General features: G+C 33.5%; 1 protein-coding gene across 5 annotated transcripts in view; it reads right to left on the reverse strand.

Annotated features, from left to right (window-relative positions):
* Window positions 1-2,317: 2,317 nt before the first annotated feature.
* Window positions 2,318-20,935, reverse strand: part of Tfec (transcription factor EC) — a 50,230-nt gene continuing 31,612 nt past the window's right edge. For 2 of the 5 annotated variants that reach the window (XM_042696083.1, XM_042696081.1), the window contains 5 exons: window positions 14,158-14,272; window positions 10,932-10,991; window positions 8,483-8,558; window positions 3,953-4,100; window positions 2,319-3,093 (listed from right to left, as the gene is read on the reverse strand). In XM_042696083.1, coding sequence (XP_042552017.1) covers window positions 2,713-3,093; window positions 3,953-4,100; window positions 8,483-8,558; window positions 10,932-10,991; window positions 14,158-14,272 — 780 coding nt within the window. In that variant the 3' untranslated portion in view covers window positions 2,319-2,712. Of the gene's footprint in view, window positions 3,094-3,952; window positions 4,101-8,482; window positions 8,559-10,931; window positions 10,992-14,157; window positions 14,273-20,935 lie in introns of all 5 variants that reach the window. The other 3 variants (XM_042696079.1, XM_042696078.1, XM_042696082.1) reach the window with 3 other exon arrangements.

Consider the following 20,935-nt stretch of genomic DNA (forward strand, 5'->3'; position numbering starts at 1 on the left):
GAGAAAGGAGATTCTTTTTGGGGGGAAGGGGGGGGGGGTCCGATCATGGGGCCTAAACTCTGGGCCTGGGCACTGTCTCTCAGCTCTTCAGCTCAAGGCTAGCGCTCTACCACTTGAGCCACAGTGCCACTTCTGGCTTTTTTTTTTTTTTTGCTTATGTGGTGCTGAGGAATCGAACCCAGGGCCTCATGCATGCAAGGCAAGCGCTCTACCACTGAGCCACCTTCCCAGCCCCAGAAAGGAGATTCTTGAGGTCCATGAAAAACATACATCTTACTAGATTCTGGTTTCTCTTCTTATTTTATCCGCTTTTCGCTTTCCACATTCTGAAAAGTCTTGCGCCATTGATGTCATTACTCTTACATCATTTGTCATTCTATTGAAGAGCTATATTCTCTTCCCAAGACATAATTTAATGAATCTTGTTCAAGGTAGAAATACCAGGCTTGGGCTGGGAAGGTGGCTCAGTGGTAGAGTGTTTGCCTTGCATGCATGAGGCCCTGGGTTCAATTCCTCAGCACCACATAAGCAGAAAAAGCCAGAAATGGCGCTATGACTCGAGTGCTAGAGCACTAGCCTTGAGCTAAAGAGCTGAGGGACAGTGCCCAGGCCCAGAGGTCAGGCCCCATGACCGGCCAAAAACAAACAAAAAAAGAAATACCAGGCTTGTGCACAGATAAACTCCAGCTTTTTAGTCTTCAAAATTAGTGTTTTTCATGTTAATCAATTAAAATTCATTTAATTCTCCAAAATCCGAGCTACTAATGGAAACTAAAAAGGATATATTCATCATGTCATAAGGATTTATTATTTTTTCACTTTCTCCAACAGTAGAATCCAAAATTTTATGGTGACCGATTTTCCATGTGAACAGTTTTCACATATCAGTATTTCAATGATCAATAATCCACGATATTACACCTCATTCAAGTTGGTAATAGATACTTTGCTTTTCATTTTTAGCTTTCTTCCTGATGCTAACAAGTTTTTTCCTACTACCCCATTTCATCCTCTATGACATGACTATTCAATGAGCATCTTCAGAGGTCGCGCAGATCTTTGTGCTGACTGTTTCAAAAAGATACCTTCCTCACATAGAATTTCTGATATTGAATTTTGCAGTTTTCTTAAACATTTTCATTTTCTCTAAACATCTCTATTTTACAGTTTAAGCTTTTATTTTAATTCTATTAATTCACATAGTATTATTACTCCAGCTTCCTCCCCCCAACCACCATATCTTTGTCTGCTCAATGTTTTTACAGAACAAAAACTCACTGAAATTCTAAATAATCCTTCATAAATACTGTCTGACTAGGTGATCACCATACCTCTCAGATGTGGAACATAATACACAGCAACATCTTTGGTAACCCAATTCCCAAACCTAAAGCAAACTCAAGAAATAAAAATCAGGGTGAGACATTGCCGATATGTTTGTGAAATGGTAACAAAGTCATCAAAGAGTACCGGGCACTCTGAGTTCTTGGGGGAAAACAACTTTATACTAGATTCAGAATTGAATGTAACATAGGTCTTGCGTTTACTAATTATTTGTATTGTCTATGTAACTTTTATTAGTCAATTTGGAGAAAACTTCATTGAATGCCATCCAACTATGGGCATAATGAAAATGTTTGAATACCTGAAACAATTTCTTAGTAAGAGACCATTTTACATTTTACTTGCTGAAATTGATTGTCTGATATCTCTTGAAGAAGAAAGGAGAATTTGTGATGTGATTTCTGTTACTAATGAGAAATCAGAAGAAAGAAGAAAAAATAAAATAATATGCCCTATCCAAACTGTGTAGATGTTTCTGGGAAATGATGAAATTCTTAATTATGTGCTGAAGAAAATTATCCGTTTTTTTCTCTTACTCTAAATAGAACACAGGGACATAAATGTGTCAGAACACTGTTAGAACCAATGGAATTGAGCCAACCAAAAGCATTGGGATTATTTTTGTAACAAAATTTAAAATAAATTCTCTTTATTTTAATAAATTCTCATGTTGATTATAGATTCACTTTTCAATTACATGACAAAGAAATCTGTAAATATTTCCTCATCAGGCTTGATGTCTGGACAGGAGACCCACAGAAAAAAGAGGCAATATCACTGGATTTGTTAATTCTTTTTTTTTGGGGGGGGGGGGTCCGGCCGTGGGGCCTGAACTCTGGGCCTGAGCACTGTCCCTCAGCTCTTCAGCTCAAGGCTAGCGCTCTACCACTTGAGCCACAGAGCCACTTCCAGTTTTTTTCTTTTTCTGCTTATGTGGTGCTGAGGAATCGAACCCAGGGCCTCATGCATGCAAGACAAGCACTCTACCACTGATCCACCTTCCCAGCCCCATTTGTTGATTCTTAAGAACAAGTCTAAGAGTGAATTGTAGAGTATTAAAGAGAAGGACTAAAATAAGGGTTGTATCTTTTAGTCAATTTCTCTTCACAGTCTGTTAATACCTTGTTAACACTAAAGTTTTTAAGACATCAATATAGGCTTATTGCCTACTGGGAAAACAAAATTTAGGTAGATTTGGACTATGTAGTATCGGGATTTGTCTTTCTGTAAGTCCTTCTGTTGTTTCTAGTCAGTTTTTCATGAACAACACATTTCTTTCAGAAAAATGGAACAAAAGCAATGTATGAAACATAGACCATAGCACTGACATGAAATTGTTTACTAGTTGATAGACTGAGCTTTCATTTCTTATAACTCGTCCCCATCCTCTGAGCTAAAGCTACTTCTCCTACTGCTTGCTTTGGAAACCGCAGGGGAAGTGGCAGATAGCAGAGGGTCTGTTCCAAATGGGGATATTGTGTCCTCCAGTAGCAGGCTGTCCAATCTTTGTTCCTCTTTCAAAGCAGCACTAAATGATAAATCTGTGAAGTGTGACAAAGGATCAGAGAAGGCCATAGCTTGATCACAGAGTTCAGGACTTGTTCTCTGAAATAGGTTCAGTTGTTGGCAATAGTCTACTGAGTTCTGTTCAGGGTGACTCTGCTGTTTGGTAAGGTGAGCCTCTAAACCAACCATGCCAAGTGAAGTCAAGGCTGGCAACCCATGGGCACGAGCCTGTATTTCTAGTTCCTGAAATTTCAAACAAGAATCATTATATAATGGCTTGCAAAAAAGACATAACTCTAGAGAATAAACCAGAAATTAGAACCAAAATAATGAAGAGTTTTCTTCACAAAGAAAGAAATTCAGTGCATTTCTGTTGCCTGCAAAGTAACCCCAAGAAAATCACCCAGGTTTTGAAAAATTCTCCTCTCAATGATCTCCAAAGTTATTCATGTTATATGATGGCCCCTTAGTGGCTCACACTACAAAATAGCCATATGGAAATAGTAGACTATCTCCCATTTACTCTTACTGATTAATTTCTCTCCATAATTCTGGGCCATTTCATGGAAATAGAGTAAATGTATGCATTAAAAAGAAAAAGAGAAGGTTATAAAAACCCATATTTTGATACTTCATGTCACATGAACAATGAGAAGTGGCTTAATATAAACTAGTGTAATGTGGCTTGAGGCAATAAAATTCATAGCAATGTTGCCAAAGAAATTAAACAGAAGGGAAGAATTTAGTATCCAATATTATCTATAGAAACAAATGTTCTACTTAGTATTATGTTTGGGGCTGGGATAATACATATATTTATGAAACAAATTTCATTTTTCTGCATTTGCTAAATATATATAGATATATGTATGCATGCATATTCACCTCAATCCTGGATTTCAAATTGAAGCCAAATTTTACAAAAAAAAAATTAAAAAGTAACTGATAAACACTTAAAGGGCCATCAAAGATTATCAAATTAACTCTCACAAGAAAAACTGTTCATAAGAAAGTCAATGAGACCAATGAATAAAACAGATAAAACGTATGACACAGTATGCCATGTTAGCTATGCAGTTCATGGTAACAGTCTTATAAAAACCTGAATCCGGAGGAGAAGTCGCTTGTTCGCCTGCTCTAATTTCTTCTGTCTATGTTCTAACTCTCGAGCCTTCTGTTGTTCTTTTTGTAGCCACTTGATGTACTCCACTGATGCTTTCAGAATGGTTCCTTTGTTCCAGCGCATATCACTGTAGAGCGGAGAGATAACCTTTTCACAATTGTGCATGTCAGCAGAATTCATAAGAACTTACAAAATCTTTTACATTAATATGAAATAATGATTTACATGACTATTATTCACTCTTAGATATTATTGCTTCTGAATAGAAATTTTAATAGAATAGTTAAGAAGCCCTTATATAGTAAAATTAATCCCAGAATGAAAATAAGTGTCAAAGGAAAGTAATAAAGTGACTTTTTTGTGGGAGAACTAAATGCAATATCATGATTCTACCATTACAGTTTTTATATTTTTAGTGAAAATTGCTTTTATTATTAACTCCAAGATTAAAATCTATGTTCAGTATTTCTGCATTAATGAACTAGGAAATGTACATTACTAGCGACTTAAGCCTAAAAATTTTAAGATCATTTCAAATGTACCAATCTTTTAACTTATTTCCTAATAAGGTTGCTTTTGTTTGTAAGAAAAAAAATAAAAACTCTACTGAATGGTAATCCTGATTGATTCTGAAACATACCAGACTTTGACAATATTACTTTATGCAAAAGAGCAAACATTTTGCACCATTTGAAAAAATTTTTTCTGCACAAACAGCTGAGTAGCTAAAAATGCTAGATATGGTTGCCTATTTTTAAATAAGCTTAAGGTAAATAAATACAACGAAATGTTACTAGGTAAGCTTTTGTCTTTAATATAGGAAATATTTTATACAATTTATTTTTCATATTAGAGAAATTTTCGATATGGAAATGTGGAACAAGCTACTGATTTTAATGCCTGAGAATATAAATCAGGGATAGTAATATTTTATGAGCATTGATAATGCGCAGAGAATAAGTCCAAACTAATTGCTGAAAATACTTTGTTTCAGATTAATAACATAAGATGTTGTAAATACAGCATAAAGTAACTATGCGGGGAAATGTAATATTATTCTAAATGTATTTTTTGTTTACATAGTCCTACGTGTTGACTTTAATTTGTATTTATTCCCATCTGAAGTGGGAAAACGCAGTTATGAAGGCTATGAGTTTAATGTGTCTCACTGGAAATTCAAGTTAGTTGACTATGTCATTAGCAGTTACAAATTAAAGGAAGATCCATTTTTCTACCACCAAGTGGAAACGCATGTTTGGGTCTAGGTGATCTATCTTGTACTGATAGCTATTGAGACAATAGCTACTTGTAAGAATTTATTGCATGATAGGATAATATAAAAAGACTAGCTACTTTTGTCATGGAAGCAATAGTGTCTTAAATAGAACTATTTGTAGCCTCCTGAACTAAAATTTTAAGTAGTACCAAGAGTCTTGTTTCATTTCATAGGGAAAAAAGATTAAGGTTATTGGTGAAGTGTATTGCTAGCAAACTTCCAAATTCAAAGACCTGTTTATCTAGATCTGAGATTAATTTTCAAAATAATAGTAGAAAAAACACAATGTCTTTTTTCGATTTGTACCTAGAGTGTGCTATTTTCAAAAGGACTCTTTCATGCTATTTGAAAGCATCGGAATAAATAAAAGTTATTATTAAATTGTTTAACTTTTTCTAGGAATTCTGCCTCTCTTCCATGATAATTTCAAGCAAATTAGAATTAAAATGATTTTAAATTTAAAAAATATGTAAGTACCCTACATATACTAAACATAAAAGCATAGCTAAAGAAAGAATGTTGGAACAACTCAATAAGAATAACATACTCAGTGAGTTAAACTGAGATTTCATTTGTTTAGAAAAGGAAAATCTCAACATTAATGTGTATGGTCTTTACATCAGCAAATGAGGTGTTTTATATTTTGATTTAGAACTGTGTTGGATTTAGAAATAAACACAAATGTATTTGTAATTTGGTTGAACAGTAACACATTGGTTATTTCCTAGTTCTTGATTTTTAGGTAGCTTTTTTATTATCTTTAAGTAGTTGTACATTACATTATATTTAACATGTCCATTTATGAGCACAGTTTCATATAGCTTTTGAATAATTGTGCTTAATGTGTTACTGAATTAAATTTGTCAGTTATTATAATCTTCCTATTGGCCTCAGATTGTAGAGCCTTTAATTTCACTTACACATTATGATTCTCTTTTTTTCCAGAACAAGTGCCATTTATTTCATGGATATTATATTACTTTACTATTGATGTACATTTACTTTAACAAAATGTCTATAAATGTTCTTTATAGTCATAATCATTTTCAAACAACTTGCATAAAATTGTTAACCTTTTCATTCCCTCAGGAGATACATGCCAATCTTCTGTCATCATCATGGATTATATCTAGTTTATATTTGTTAAGTTTTCAAGAGTTATTGTTATTGTGCATTCAATAAAAGGTATTTATTCCTCATGTAATTTTTACTTTTAGTACTTAAAAAAGAGAATATTGATAATGGCCCTTCCTTTCTCATAAAACAATTTTTGTTAAAAAAAAAAAAATAAACAAGCTTAAGACTTGGAGCTGGGAAGGTGCCTCAGTGGTAGAGTGCTTGCCTCACATGCATGAGGCCCTGGGTTCAGTTCCTCAGCACCACATAAGCAGAAAGAGCCAGAAGTGGCGCTGTGGCTCAAGTGGTAGAGCGCTAGCCTTGAGCTGAAGAGCTGAGGGACAGCGCCCAGGCCCAGATCTCAGGCCCCATGACTGACAAAAAAAACCCAAAAACTTGGAACTTTAAAGGGGGGCTGGTGAAAAGCTTGAATAGATTTAGGACCAAAGCAGGAAACACCAATGTATAAATTGCAGTAGAAATGAATCAGATAAAACTATGAGAAGTTTTTTGTCTTTTAGGCATTCACATCCACTTGAAACAAATAAAATGTTTTAATTAAGAATGGTAAGGGGAAACAAAGGAGGAGGCAACAATGCTTGATAAGAAATGTACTCATTTCCTTGCTCATGTAATTGTAACCCCTCTGTATGGTATTTTCACAATAAAAAACTTATTAATAATAAAAAATGCAAACATCATAATGAATGTTGGATTTGTGATTTTCTCAAACAAAAGTAAATTCTTTCCTTCCTACCTCCACTATTTTGACCTGCAAAGAAATACACTTTTCCAAATGTCTATTAACATAAAAACAGTAACTACTGAATTTGGTCTTATGTATTTGTTTTGATTTCCTATGGTAAAATTAATTTTAATCAGGAGGTGCATTAAGGTTCAGATGAGGTCTTGTATAATAACAATAGCAGCAATTTCACTGATGATGTCAAAGCTATTTGTGATGATAAATGTGCAAATAAATCTGAGAGATATCTCTAAATTGAGGCATTCTTAGCCCCTAAAACTGTCATGAACTTTTCATGGGGTATTTATATCCTTTTTATGTACAATGTATAATACTTTAATAGTTTCTTTATCAAAAAAGCCTATACTGCTTCAGTGGTTCCTTTCCTGCTACCAGTTAAGGGTTACAATTTCCCAAACTTCCTAACATGGTTTTATAAGTAATGAGTATTTGCTTATTTTCTTTAAAAAACATTCTTAGTCATACTCAATTAATCTAAAATTTGTTAAGTTCCAACTAAAATCTAGCTAATATTTAGAGATTATTTCCAAATGGTTATTAAAGATCCATATTAGTATGTTTTTATATAATCATTCAACATTCTATATTGACACTTTGATTAGCTATTTCTTCATTTATAGTCTCAAAGTTAATATTGGACTCTGCCAATAAAATCTGATTGGTATCAATCAACGGGTTTTTGCTTCATTTTCTTTTGATTTTTATGCCAATATTGGAGTCTGGTACTCTCACTTCTCTTATTTATTTTCTTATTTTTTTTTGCTCATGGCTGGTGCTCTGTCAATAAAACCACAAATCTACTTCTAGTGATTTGCTGGTTAATTAGATCTAAGAGTTTCTTAGATTTGTCTGCCTGAGTTGGCTTCCAACTGTGATTCTAGAATCTCAGCCTCCTGAATAGCTAGGATTACAAGGCTGAGCCACTGTCACCCAGCATTGATAGAATTTTCAATTCCATTTATAACTTGAGAGTCTCTAGAATTTAAAAATGTGACAATTCCATTTTTTTATTTTATTGTAAATTGGAATACATTTTAACCCCATAAACAATATCCCAATGATCACAAATATCTTTGACATCATCAGTGAAATTGCTGCTATTGTTATTATACAAGAAGAACAGCTATGAATTTAGAAACAAATGTATTTTCTATGTTCAGATGGCAGCGCTGTGAACAACCTTGATGCTTGAGCATCCTGGAATATTCTAACATGAGCCCAGCGATAGCCTTACCTTTGATGTTGAGATGCTTAGTTTCCTCATCATTGAATCTATCCTCCCTCTTTCCTCCCACCCATTTTTGGGGGCATTGAAATCACAACATTATTACAGAAATTATTTTGAACTCACGGATCATTAGACTTTGGAATAAGAGTGCCAAGCTCCTTGATTCGGTAATTAATATTATACCTTCTTCTTCTTTCAACTATTAAAGGAGAAATATTATTGATTATTCTCATTAAGGCACAGTTCACTTTTGGTCAGCTGTAAATTTTCTTATTAAATCACTTGAAAAATAGTGAGAAAAATTATTTAAAATTTAGTCAAAAGTGAGTACTGCTTAATAACAAAATCAAAATTCAAATATATCTTATCAGAAAATACAATTTATAACATTAGAAATGTGAATATATGATTTTAAATTATTTAATCCTCTTTTTCTAAAAGAGTATTTTTGTTCTTTAAATTGCTATAATATTTACTCACATACATAAATACATGTTGTCTCAACATATATGTGTATGTATATGTTTATTTTGTTATTTCACACAAATGTTGGTCCATCGAGGTTGTAATCTTCTGAGGCCAGGTAACATGCTTACTTATTCATATATTTTCCTGAGTTTTTAGCACATTACAGTGTGCAAATACCTATTAATTTATTTTTCTAGTAATATATATGTTGGTGATTTTCAAACTTCTCATATTTTAAGAACTACTAATATAGATTTTAAGACAATTTTCTTTGTTGGCATTTACATACAGTCATAACACGTGGCAACTTCATATATGTGTATATATATATATATATATATAGTAACTACTCAATAAATGTCAAATATATGGTCAGACGTGTGCCCAATATTTATTCTAAGAGCAGTCAATTTTATGTACCTAATATTTTCAATCAAGAGCTATAGAAGCAAATCCAGTGGCTCAGACTTTTAATTCTAGACAGCTGAGAGGCTGAAATCCATAGGACTTCAGTTTGAAGCCATCCCAAGCACAGAATGGAATAGAGGTGGGGAGAGAAGTAGGTGGGCAGCAAGCTGAGTCCTGGCATTATCACAATATTCCCAGGCCAAACAATGATGACTGGGAATGTCAAATTCACTCATGGTCTTCTAGTCATTAGGAAGAATGAAATGCACTTTATTTAGCACTTACTAACTTGACCTATACCTCTTACATTTTTAGACGTGGAGGAAGAGAAACCTTCCTTGTACTTTTGCTATGCTCTCACAAATTTTATAGTTTTATGGGTTGTTCTAGATCCAGATTAGAAAACACTTGGATAAGGCACCCAGCAGACACCTACAATACACTACATTAAGTGACCTGTTGATAAACTGCAGCTATCAATAGAGGAAGAACAAGGGCAGTACTCATTTACAGATGTACTAAGAGAAAACTCTATAGTTTCTCAGTCTATATTAGTTGCTTCCACCAGCCATCAACCCTCCCCACTCTTTTATGTCTCATAATCTGAGCCAAAGTTATCTGGTGTATCCTTAAGGGTTCTGGGAATGCCATCATTTTTCTCAGAACTCTTAAAACCACTAGTCAGCTCTTTCTGCCTACAGTCAGCTGTCACCACTATGATACGGAAGGTACATTTGACAGGAGTTCAGATACACAGATTCATACCAGAATCAAATCCAGCCAATCACTTATAAGGAAATTACTTATTCACATCAGAGCTTTGTTACCATTTATTTTTATTCTGTTTTATTTTTTCTCCTTTTTTGAGTTAGCTCCTAGAACGAAAAGATTCTCACTCAATTAGCCAAAAGCCCACTTGAAATACTTAAGCACTTGTGACAAGACTAAGCACTCTAAAGCTCACATTCTTTGTCTCCTGTGACCCCTTATCAGAGGCAAATTAACCTCAAGGAAGCCTGGGAAATTCAGCATTACAACATAAGCAATGCCTTTGAGATGACAAATAACTAGGAAGAAAAGAATAAATACAGAAAAATGAGATGCTGGACTTAAGTTTCTGACAGTTAAATGCTATACATTTTCTGTAGCCACTTTATTTCTTAAGTCTTTGGATCAAAAAGTCACAACACAGGGCACATGTAAGCAAATGTACTTATCTGAGGTACCTACTTGAGAATGATATCAATCAAGGGAGAGAATTCAACATGAAAATACATAGCTTTGTAAATTTTCTCTTTTTTTTTATTGTGAAAATACCGTACAAAAGGGTTACAATTACATGGGCAAGATAACGAGTACATTTCTTCTTCATTGTTGCCTCCTTTGTTTCCCCTTCCCATCCCTTCCCATACCCCTCCCCTCCCCCCCCCTCCCCCCCGCAAAGTTGTAAAGTTCGTTTTTTGACATAACGACTTATACATCTCATTGTTGCAATGAGTCCACCTGTATCCCTATTTAAACAATTTGTTCAGATTTTGCATTTCCCAAAGTAGCTCAGGATTCAGAGCATGTACAAATTAATTTTGATCCTCTGACTTCAAGTACTTACAGGACATCAATAAAAGACCATACAATTTAATATCCATGCATTTCTTCTTACATTAATTTTATTTCACAAATAGGAAATTATACTCACTGAGATTATGATTGTCTTTTTTTTGTCTCTCTTTTGTCAAAGCTCGTGGGTCAGTTTCTACTGAAAAGGAACAAAGTTGAAACACTGCTTAGTTAATACTTTCAAACCTTTTTAGGGAACATACCTTAGAAATACTACATGAAATGTATATCGCTTGATCCAAAATGATAAAAATAATATTTTATACAAATATTGAGAAATTTAGAATTCTCAAGTGAAGTCAATAGTAAAGCCATCAAGATTTGGAGTAGTAAAACTTGGACTACTATTTTTCTGGTTTTCCATTTAGTAATTATGTGATCAAACACCAAAATTCCTTGTCTTCAGGCTCTTCATCAGTAATATGAATAATTCACCTGATTATTACCATGATGACTGTGAGAGAAGTATAGTATACAAAAGTATTAAACTGTCTACCATTTCTTTTACTATCTTCTGAACCTTGTGATATAGAAATTATTCCAACCTAAATCCTTCATACATAAAATTTCTATGCCCAAAGACTTGGAACTGCATTCCTCCAGTATACACACAACTCTATGCTATCTTTCAAATAAATGTCACTACGCTCTGTGGATTATGTGGTTGTGGCTGTGGGTATTGCCCTTTAAAATGGCTTACAATGGTTCTTACTTTCTAATATTCACACTTTTTGTAATTTCTCCTGCCCTGAATTGAGCTTACCTATGAAACCAACATAATTTTATAGAAATGTCCAGTGTGGCTTCAAGGCTAGATCATAGAAGATGTCAGCTTCCACTGAGACCACCAGTCATGGTATCATGAGGGCACCCAAGCAACAGTGAACCAGATTATTTGTCAATAAGCAGCATTACTTTGCAAGACCTAGAAATGGGAGTGCATCTACCAATCCTATTCAAGTGTCCAATTGAGTACTTCTAGCTGATGTCTGGATTACAGCTCTACAAAAGACTGAGTCAGAATCAGTTTGTAAGCTTCTCCTGGATTCCTGTTCCTCATAGACTACATCAAATTGTAAATAGTTGTTTAAAGTTATAAGTTAGGGGAAACTCATGACTACATAAAATTAGATGTTACATTGTTCTCAGAATTGTTATGCTTTTTTAAAAAGGTAGTAAAACAAGCTGGGTGCTGGTGGCTCATGTCTGACATCATAACTACTAAGGAGATTGAGATCTGAGGATTGTTAATGGAAGCCAATCTGGGAATGCAAATCCACACAATTCTTACCTCTAATCAAGCAGCAAAACACTAGAGGTGGAGCAGTTGCTCACATACTAAAGTGATAGCTTTGAGTACAAAAGCTCAGGGACAGCATCCAGGCACTGCGTTCAAACTCCAGGATCAGTGCTCTCTCTCTCTCTCTCTCTCTCTCTCTCTCTCTCTCTCTCTCTCTCTCTCTCTCTCTCTCTCTCTCTTTGTGTCACTGTCTCTCTCTGTCTCTGTCTGTCTCTGTCTCTGTCTCTCTCTCACACACACAAAACACACAGATACACACACACACACACACACACACACACACAAAGGTAATAAAACAATATGTTCTGGGCTGGGAAGGTGGCTCACTGGTTGGTAGAATGCTTACCTTGCATGCATGAGGTTCGATTCCTCAGCACCACATAAGCAGAAAAAGCCAGAAGTGGTGCTGTGGCTTAAGTGATAGAGCGCTAGCCTTTAGCTAAAGAGCTGAGGGACAGCGCCCAGGCTGAGTTCAGGCCCATGACAGACCAAAAAAATAGTTCTATTTAAAGTCATTAATATTGTCTGAATGAATTAAGCCTAGAAATTTTTTAGTTGATTAATCACTTGTTACAAAAAAATTCAAGTGAATTTTATATTACTCTTTATAGTTCTAACACTGGATTTGTCAGTAAGGAAATCCTTGCACTTGTCCATTTCTTCTTCTAAACAATGTTATAGTTGAGAAAATAACTCTTCCCTTGCTTCCTTCATTTATATATTTGGAAGTATTTGACTATAATTTCTTTCAACTGAAATAATTTTGAAATGAACTATGAAAATGGAATTTTTTGTTTACTCAAATGAGAAAGTTAGATACAAGTCATCATGAAATCCATTATTTAAAAAAAAAGTTTAAAACGGCTGGGCAACAGTGGTTCATCCATGTTGCGAGTCGCACATGTAATCCAAGCTACTCCAGAAACTGAGATCTAAGGATAGTAGCTGGAAGTCAGCCCCAAAAAGTGCTGGAAGTGTCTATGTCCCAAGGGATAGAGTGCTAGCCTGAAGCACAAAAGCTTATGGACAGTGCCCAGACCATGATGTCAAGCTCCAAGACAAACACACACACACACACACACACACACACACACAAATTAAAAACAAAAATTTAACTAAGCTTTTCTTGATACTTACAAAAATTATTTCCCTAATTTAATATATTATTTTATTTTGCAATCATGTTAATAGTTTCATTTATTCAATAGCAAATGAACCTAGGTCAAAATTATTACATATACACATATACACACAAATAAACATATGATAGGTATAAGATTACACACATACATACATAAATACACATACAATGCATATGTATGTATTTGTTTGCAGTAGACCCTTTTATCTGTATCTATCTTATGAAAAGACTACCACTAAGGAAAACCCACAAATATTCAGGATGCACAGAGATCAGCACTTTTGCTGAAGACATGCCCCCTTCCAACTTTAGCATTTAAGCACATTTTTGTGCATTTTTTACTTGGTAGCTTTACCATAACTTTTACTTTGCTAATTTGGACACTATTGCATTTGAGAAGATATATTTTTACAAAATTAAAAAAGTAGAAAACCAGCAAATCATGTAGTGATTTAAACACAACTAACATTACCAAAACTGATTGAGAGCTTCTCCAAACCAACTAAATAATGTAATGTGAGCAGAGGTACTTTAAAGAACTTTAAAATTACAGAGTTTGAATTTTTTAATTTTTAATTTTTATTTTTTTCTGTACTTGATCAAAAATGTGTGGAATAAATCTGTAAATATGCTAGACTCCTCATGCTCTCTTTCTCTATAGACAGATGATATAGATATATATACAATTTTATATATTTTATGTATATACATACATAAATACACACATTGAAAATTACCATTTAAATTTCTCCCTTTTAACTATTTTGCTCACATTAAAATTCTATTTAACATGATAATTGATGTCATTTATATCTTATGTAGTTGATAAAAATTTAAAGTGTAAAACTATAAAACCGACATTACCTATAATTTCTTTTTTCATTGGTAGATTACTTGGACAGGAAGCACTTGTAAGACCCATATTAATTGGTGAAATCCCCTTCTTACCACTATACACATCCAAAATACTTCCAGATAACTGTAGAGAAAAAAAAGAAAAATAATATAAATTAGCTTTTCATGTACTTGGATATATTTAGTTGTGAACTTTAAATTCCTCATTTTAAATTTGTCACCTTGTTACTAATGATGGGACTATACTACATCACATTTTAATTTTAAACAAGAGTGTGCATTGACTAATTTGAAATATGCATGAGCTGTTTATGTATAAGATACTGTAAAAAAAAAAGCTATTTATATTTAAACAGATGAGAAATGAGTTCATGCATGAAAAAATTCTGATTAATATTTACAAAGTTATGTAGGTTTGAGCCAGCATATGACATAGTTATAAATGAATGAAATTAAAAATATCATTTCGTATAAAAAAATCAATATCTAACAAAGCTGGAAAGTTCCTTGAATACCACAAATGAGGTTTAATTGTTGAATATCAGGAGTTTCTTAATGACATCAATGATACAGACAACACACATTCTAAGCTATTTCATACTGTTCATTAAGTGAGAAACTCTCCATTCTGGAAGGGGTATTTTTTCTTACTGTACACTTAATGATCTAGATAATTAAAAAAGACCCCAACCACAAATATCCTAAACCTACTTTTGCCTCTAGTGAATACAGAGCACATCCAATTAAACACAGTGCAGTTGTTAAAGTATTTCGTGGAAACAATTGTGCAGAAAGTTAAAGTTTTTTATTATTCACAACTTAAGTTGCAATGCCTCTTTATTCAAACTTGTTGATTTGATTGCTCAAGAAAACTAAATTTAAAATTATTCATATTTCAAGTTATTAGCTATTTTTTCCAGGAAAAGCTGCATTAACAACATAGGATATGAATATTTCCATTAGAACCATCTTTATTCCATTTCTGGGCAGTTAGCCAAAACTGAATAAAAAGTAACTTTTTCCTTTCCCAAATGACTAAAAACAATAAGTATAATCAAAAATAGTTTAACAAGATTATTATAGGACATCTAACACTATAGTTTTATGTATTTGCAGAACTCCAATTCATCCTGAGAGAAATTTTTTATATTATAAAATCAGAATGGGAATAAATATGAGGGTTTTACTAAGACCAAATTAGTTTCTGGAGTAATAAACTGCTATTATATATGTGGTAAATATTGTGTATTTCCAGGGAAAATAAACTTTGAATCCAGTTAAAATCATCTACTATATTAATTATGTTCATTTCAATAAGACTCTCTAGCCTGCATATGGTATTCTGATATACATTGAAATAGTATCTTTATCATTAACTACAGTAAAACTCTTCTCTTTATGTTGTTCACAGGCATTATTTTACTTATTCCTTCATGTTAATTTTTAGTGCTGATACGTTAATTTAGAAATTCTCACATGATGATCAATTCTCACATGATCACCATCATCTCTACCACCAAATTACCCCCGTACAATAAACTCATTTTTAATGTTCTTTTCATTATAGATCCCAGGAAGAAGGATCAAGTAGGTCAAGTACTTACTCCATTCAATTTCCAGTACTACAAAATAAGGATAAAGTTAGTTGGCTGAATTTGAGATATTCTATATGTTTCAACCAAATACAACTAACTGGGAGGAAATCCAAAAGGCATATATTTTTCTTAAGTTGAAAGCCATTTTATGATATTTTTTAAATAGAATTTTCCAAGATCATATTTGAAAAGCTTAAGCATCACCCACCTGATCTGAACATTTTCATTGCTACTTTGAGAAACATAATGGATATATTGAACAAAACACTAAGAACTGACCTGGCACCAGTGGCTCATAACTGTATCCTAATTAATCAGAGGGCTGAAATTTGAGGATCTCAGTTCAAAACCAGTCTGGCTATCTTGCCCATGTGATTGTAACTCCTCTGTATGGTATTTTCATAATAAAAAATAAATAAAACCCAGTCTGGGCAGGAAAGTCCATGAGATTCTTATCTCCAATTAACCAGCAAAAAGCTGAAACTAGAACCATGGATGAAGTAATAGAGTGCCAGCTTTGGTACAAGAGTTCAGGCCCTGAGTTCAAGCTCCAGGTCCTGGCACACAGAAAGAAGCAAAGAGGGAGACAAACAGACGGAAGGAAGGAAGGAAGGAAGGAAGGGAGGAAGGAAGGAAGGAAGGAAGGAAGGGAGGAAGGAAGGAAGGAAGGAAGGGAGCAAAAGAAAGAAAAAAGGAAGAAGGAAAGAAAGAAAGAAGGAAAGGAAGAAAGAGAGTGAAGGAAAGAGAAAGAAGGAAAGGAAGGAAGGAAGGGAGCAAAAGAAAGAAAAAAGGAAGAAGGAAAGAAAGAAAGAAGGAAAGGAAGAAAGAGAGTGAAGGAAAGAGAAAGAAGGAAAGAAAGAAAGAAAAAGAAAGAAAGGAAGGAAGGAAAAAAGAAAGAAAAGAAAAAAGAGAAAGAGAAAGAAAGAAAGAAGCAAGCAAGGAAGGAAAAAAGAGTATCATTTTTTTTTTTGGTCTAATGATTAAGAACACACAAAAAAGAGCATGACAAAGAATCACACTGAAAAGCACACAAAAGATTAAATTGAGCTGGGTGCCAGTGGCTCATGCCTGTAATCCTAGCTACTCTGAGGCTGAGATCTGAGGATTGCAGTTCAAAGCCAGCCCGGGCAGGAAAGTCAATGAGACTCTTATTTCCAAATAACCACTGTAGCTCAAGTGGTAGAGCACTGTCCTTGAGCTGAAGAGCTGAGGGACATCACCTAGTTCAAGCCTCATGACCAACCAAAAAAACAACTTACACTAAAAAATTTTAAATGAATTTAAAATTAATGCAAATGCACATAAATTAATGTCTACCATTTTTAAATGCCTTAAATGAAATTTGTGCTCTAACAATATGAGGAAAGTAGATCCATTTTTGGAATTATTTAAATAAAGTAAGTACCAATCCTCCCCACTAAAAACGCAAAACGTAAAATAAACAATAAAATAAGAATAGAAAGAAGTAAAAACAATTAATATGAGATTGGTTTACAAAACAAAGGTTTTCTCCTTTGGTGAAAAGAATAACACGTTTTACATGATTGTAGTAAGACTAATTAAAATGAAAGAAAACTAAATAAACTGGAAGATGTAGTACAGGTTGAGATTTAAAGGTGAAGTTTTCCTGTATGATCTAAGGGAAGAACTGATTGTTCGTACCATTTCTCTTCAATAGATATTGGATGCTATAATCAGAATAATCAGATAAGTAAAAGAAACAACTGTTACACAAATTGGAAAAGAGTATGTGAAGTGATTTCTGTTCACAGATGACATGGCCCATGACTTAAAGTTATAAAGTCCTAAGATTCTACCCCAAACACCTATATTTGAATTAATAAATGAGTTTGACCAAATTGCACATCACAAATATCAATTTCCTCTCATTTCTGTTTAAAATGTATCAAAAAAGAATGAAATACTTAGGAATAAACAACTCAAAGAAAAACTAGCACACTGACAACTAAAACATATGGCTGAGGGAAATTAAAGAAGACTTAAACAAATGAAGAGGGGCTGGGAAGGTGGCTCAGTGGTAGAGTGCTTGCCTCACATGCATGAGGTCCTGGGTTCGATTCCTCAGCACCATATAAGCAGAAAAAGCCAGAAGTGGTGCTATGGCTCAAGCACTAGAGTGCTAGCCTTGAGCTGAAAAGCTGAGGGAAAGTGCCCAGATCCAGAGTTCAGCCCTCACAACTGACAACAAAAAATAGAAATAAAAAATAAATCGAGATAGTTCATGTTTATGGATGGGAAGGCCCAACATTTTTTTAATGATGAGAATATTACTAAATACAATCTGCAGATTAAATGTCACTCCTATCAAATACTAGCTACATTTTAAAGAAACAGAACATTACATACTAAAATGCATATGGCATACCTTGAAGATCTAAAACAGTTTTGTAAATAAACAAGGTGTCAGGGAAGGTAGGGAGGGGAGCACAGGGATAGGAAGGGGAAACAAAGGAGGAGGCAACAATGCTTGATAAGAAATGTACTCATTACCTTGCTCATGTAAATGTAACACCTCTATACAGTATTTTCACAATAAAAAACTTATTAATAATAAAAAAGAACAAGTGTCAGTTCTCAAAGCTTACTACAATGCTATAGTAAAGTACATAGTGTTGTTCTGGCATAAAAAGAGATATACATACCTATTAAGGATATTGATGAGGATAGAAATAAAACTTGTAATATCTGGTCAAACGTTTTTTTTAACATGGGTGCCAAGGTTATCTACAGATAATTCTTTCCAAGAAATGGTGCAGGGTACACTGAATAGCCACAGAAAAGAATGAAGTTGGGTCTTTATCTCACAACATATTTAAAAATTAACTCAAAATGGGTTAAAGAATGAAACATAAGATAAAACTGTTTTTAAAAAGCAATAAAAAAAGTCTTAGAAAAAAACAGCAAAAATTTTATGACAGTTGACGTGGTTGTGATCTTTTTAAATATAATATGAAAATCTCAGCAATAGAGAAAAAAAAGGAGAGACAAGTAAAATTTAAAACTTTGTACATCAAATGTCACCAACAAGTATGAGAAAAGACAATGACATAATAAGATAAACTACCTGAAAGTCATATAGAGGCTAAGAACTTGAAATCATGTCAGTTGTCTCTCTTCTATCTCTTTCTATGTATACACAAACACACACACACACACACATACATATCCACATATCCATATATTCTTCTGCAACTACCAGGAACAAAATAAATTAAGAAACCAACTTTCAAATTGAGCAAGAGCCATAAATAGACATTTTCCCCAAGAATATATACATACCTAGTAAGCACATAAGAAGATGTCCACCATTGTTGGTAATGGGGAACATGAAAATCAAAACAGCTCTGATGCCACCTCCCACCCACTGTGCCAGTGAGTATTAAAAGGAAACAAGGAGGGAAAAGTCAGAATCCTGAAGCATTGCTGAAGGAAATGTACAACCATTATGGGAAACATTTTCTCAAAAATTTAAATGTGAACTCATAGATGGGGAATCTCTTAAAAGATAATGAAACACAAACTTTATCATAACATTCATGCTAACTCATAGTTGAGTATTCTCTGCCAAATATTAACCAAATCAAATTGCATAATAAGTATAATTATACTTATAATAAAAAGCATAATTACAACTTTGAAAATGAAACAATTATGTATCAATTAAATAATTATCTCAAGACGATATAGCTTTGTAAGCAACTAAAAGGCTTAGCTTCAAATCCAAGCTTGTCTGATAAATACAAAGAATGGATTCTTTATTCCCTCTCTTACAATGACTCTTGCCTTTAGTACATTTAATCTCAAATGTTTGGAACAATAGGAAATTATTGGACTGTTTTCTTAGTTTCATTCTTTTCTACTGAGATTTCCCTATACCTTTTCCCATCAATAAATACCAAGAATAAAATTGCATTCTCATGCTCTGCTGAGTGTTCTAGCTGTCCCGAATACTCTCCCTCATTTAGAAATCTGATTTATATTAAAATACAATAAGACTGAAAAACTCTGCTAGAAATCTTCTACTTTAATTACAAGTTACGGCTTCTATACTCTTCTTTTGTATTAACCTAGAAAGAGAAAGAGCACCATAGCATACACTCATCATGTTCTGAAATTGGATTACGTATGGAAATCCCAAGGCTTTTCTGGAAATACACATGTGTATATACGGATACGTGACCAACTAGATAATTTCCTTACAAATACAAAACAGAATGTCTATATGTAGTTATATATATATATATATATATAATTTTCAAATGATTTGCTGATGTTTATATATAACAAAAGGAAAAAAATCCTAATCAGTCTGTGGGAGTGTACGTGTGATATGTCACATAGTGTGAGTTTCAAGGGAAACTGACAGCAAGTTTGAAGTTGTTTAGATCCTCTGTTTTTCTTTTTAGTGAAGGCATTCACTGTGAACCTAAAATGGTTAAAAATGATCAGGAGACTATTAAACAGAATAACTGTAGACATAAAAGGAAAATAAACTTCGGGTCTAAAGAAGAACACCACAGGGAGGCATGCATTTTACAATGTATGCATACATGAAAAACGTACACTTGAAAGAATATCTTTCTTCCTTTTGGGTGTTTATTCATTTAGAGTCAGTAAACCAGATTTTCCCAGTCCTAAGACACACACCACTGATTTACCTTTAACTTTATTTTATTTGTTAAAGCATCACTATGAGGCCTGAATGACAAACACTGACCAGAGAAATCCCACTGTGTTATTTTGTTATTATTATTTTTCCTCTAATATAAGTGAATAAAAATAATGAGTGGGGCTGGAATAGGAGAAACAACCTTATGTTTGACAAAGTTGGCTTTTAATACATACACAAAAAGGTAACATATAAAAGAGGAGAATAGCAAGAACTTTCATATCATATATTTTATATGCATATTATCCATTTAGTACTAAATTAATAAAAAAAAACCTCAGCAATATAAACATTAAAACAATTAGTGAAACCTTTATCCTTTTAGGTAAAAAAAACACAATAAAACATTCATTTTAACAATCCTTTCTTAAGCCAGCTATAATCATTTTTATTGTGGCCCAGACCACTTATTAAAAGCAACTCATAGATAAATAAGCTTGTCAATACAGTAAATTATACTTTACAAATTTCAAAACTCAATTTCCACATACCTTATTTTATT

Source organism: Dipodomys spectabilis, unplaced genomic scaffold (assembly GCF_019054845.1).
Source record: "Dipodomys spectabilis isolate Male_0828 unplaced genomic scaffold, ASM1905484v1 ptg000197l, whole genome shotgun sequence".
Taxonomy (NCBI): Eukaryota; Metazoa; Chordata; class Mammalia; order Rodentia; family Heteromyidae; genus Dipodomys; species Dipodomys spectabilis.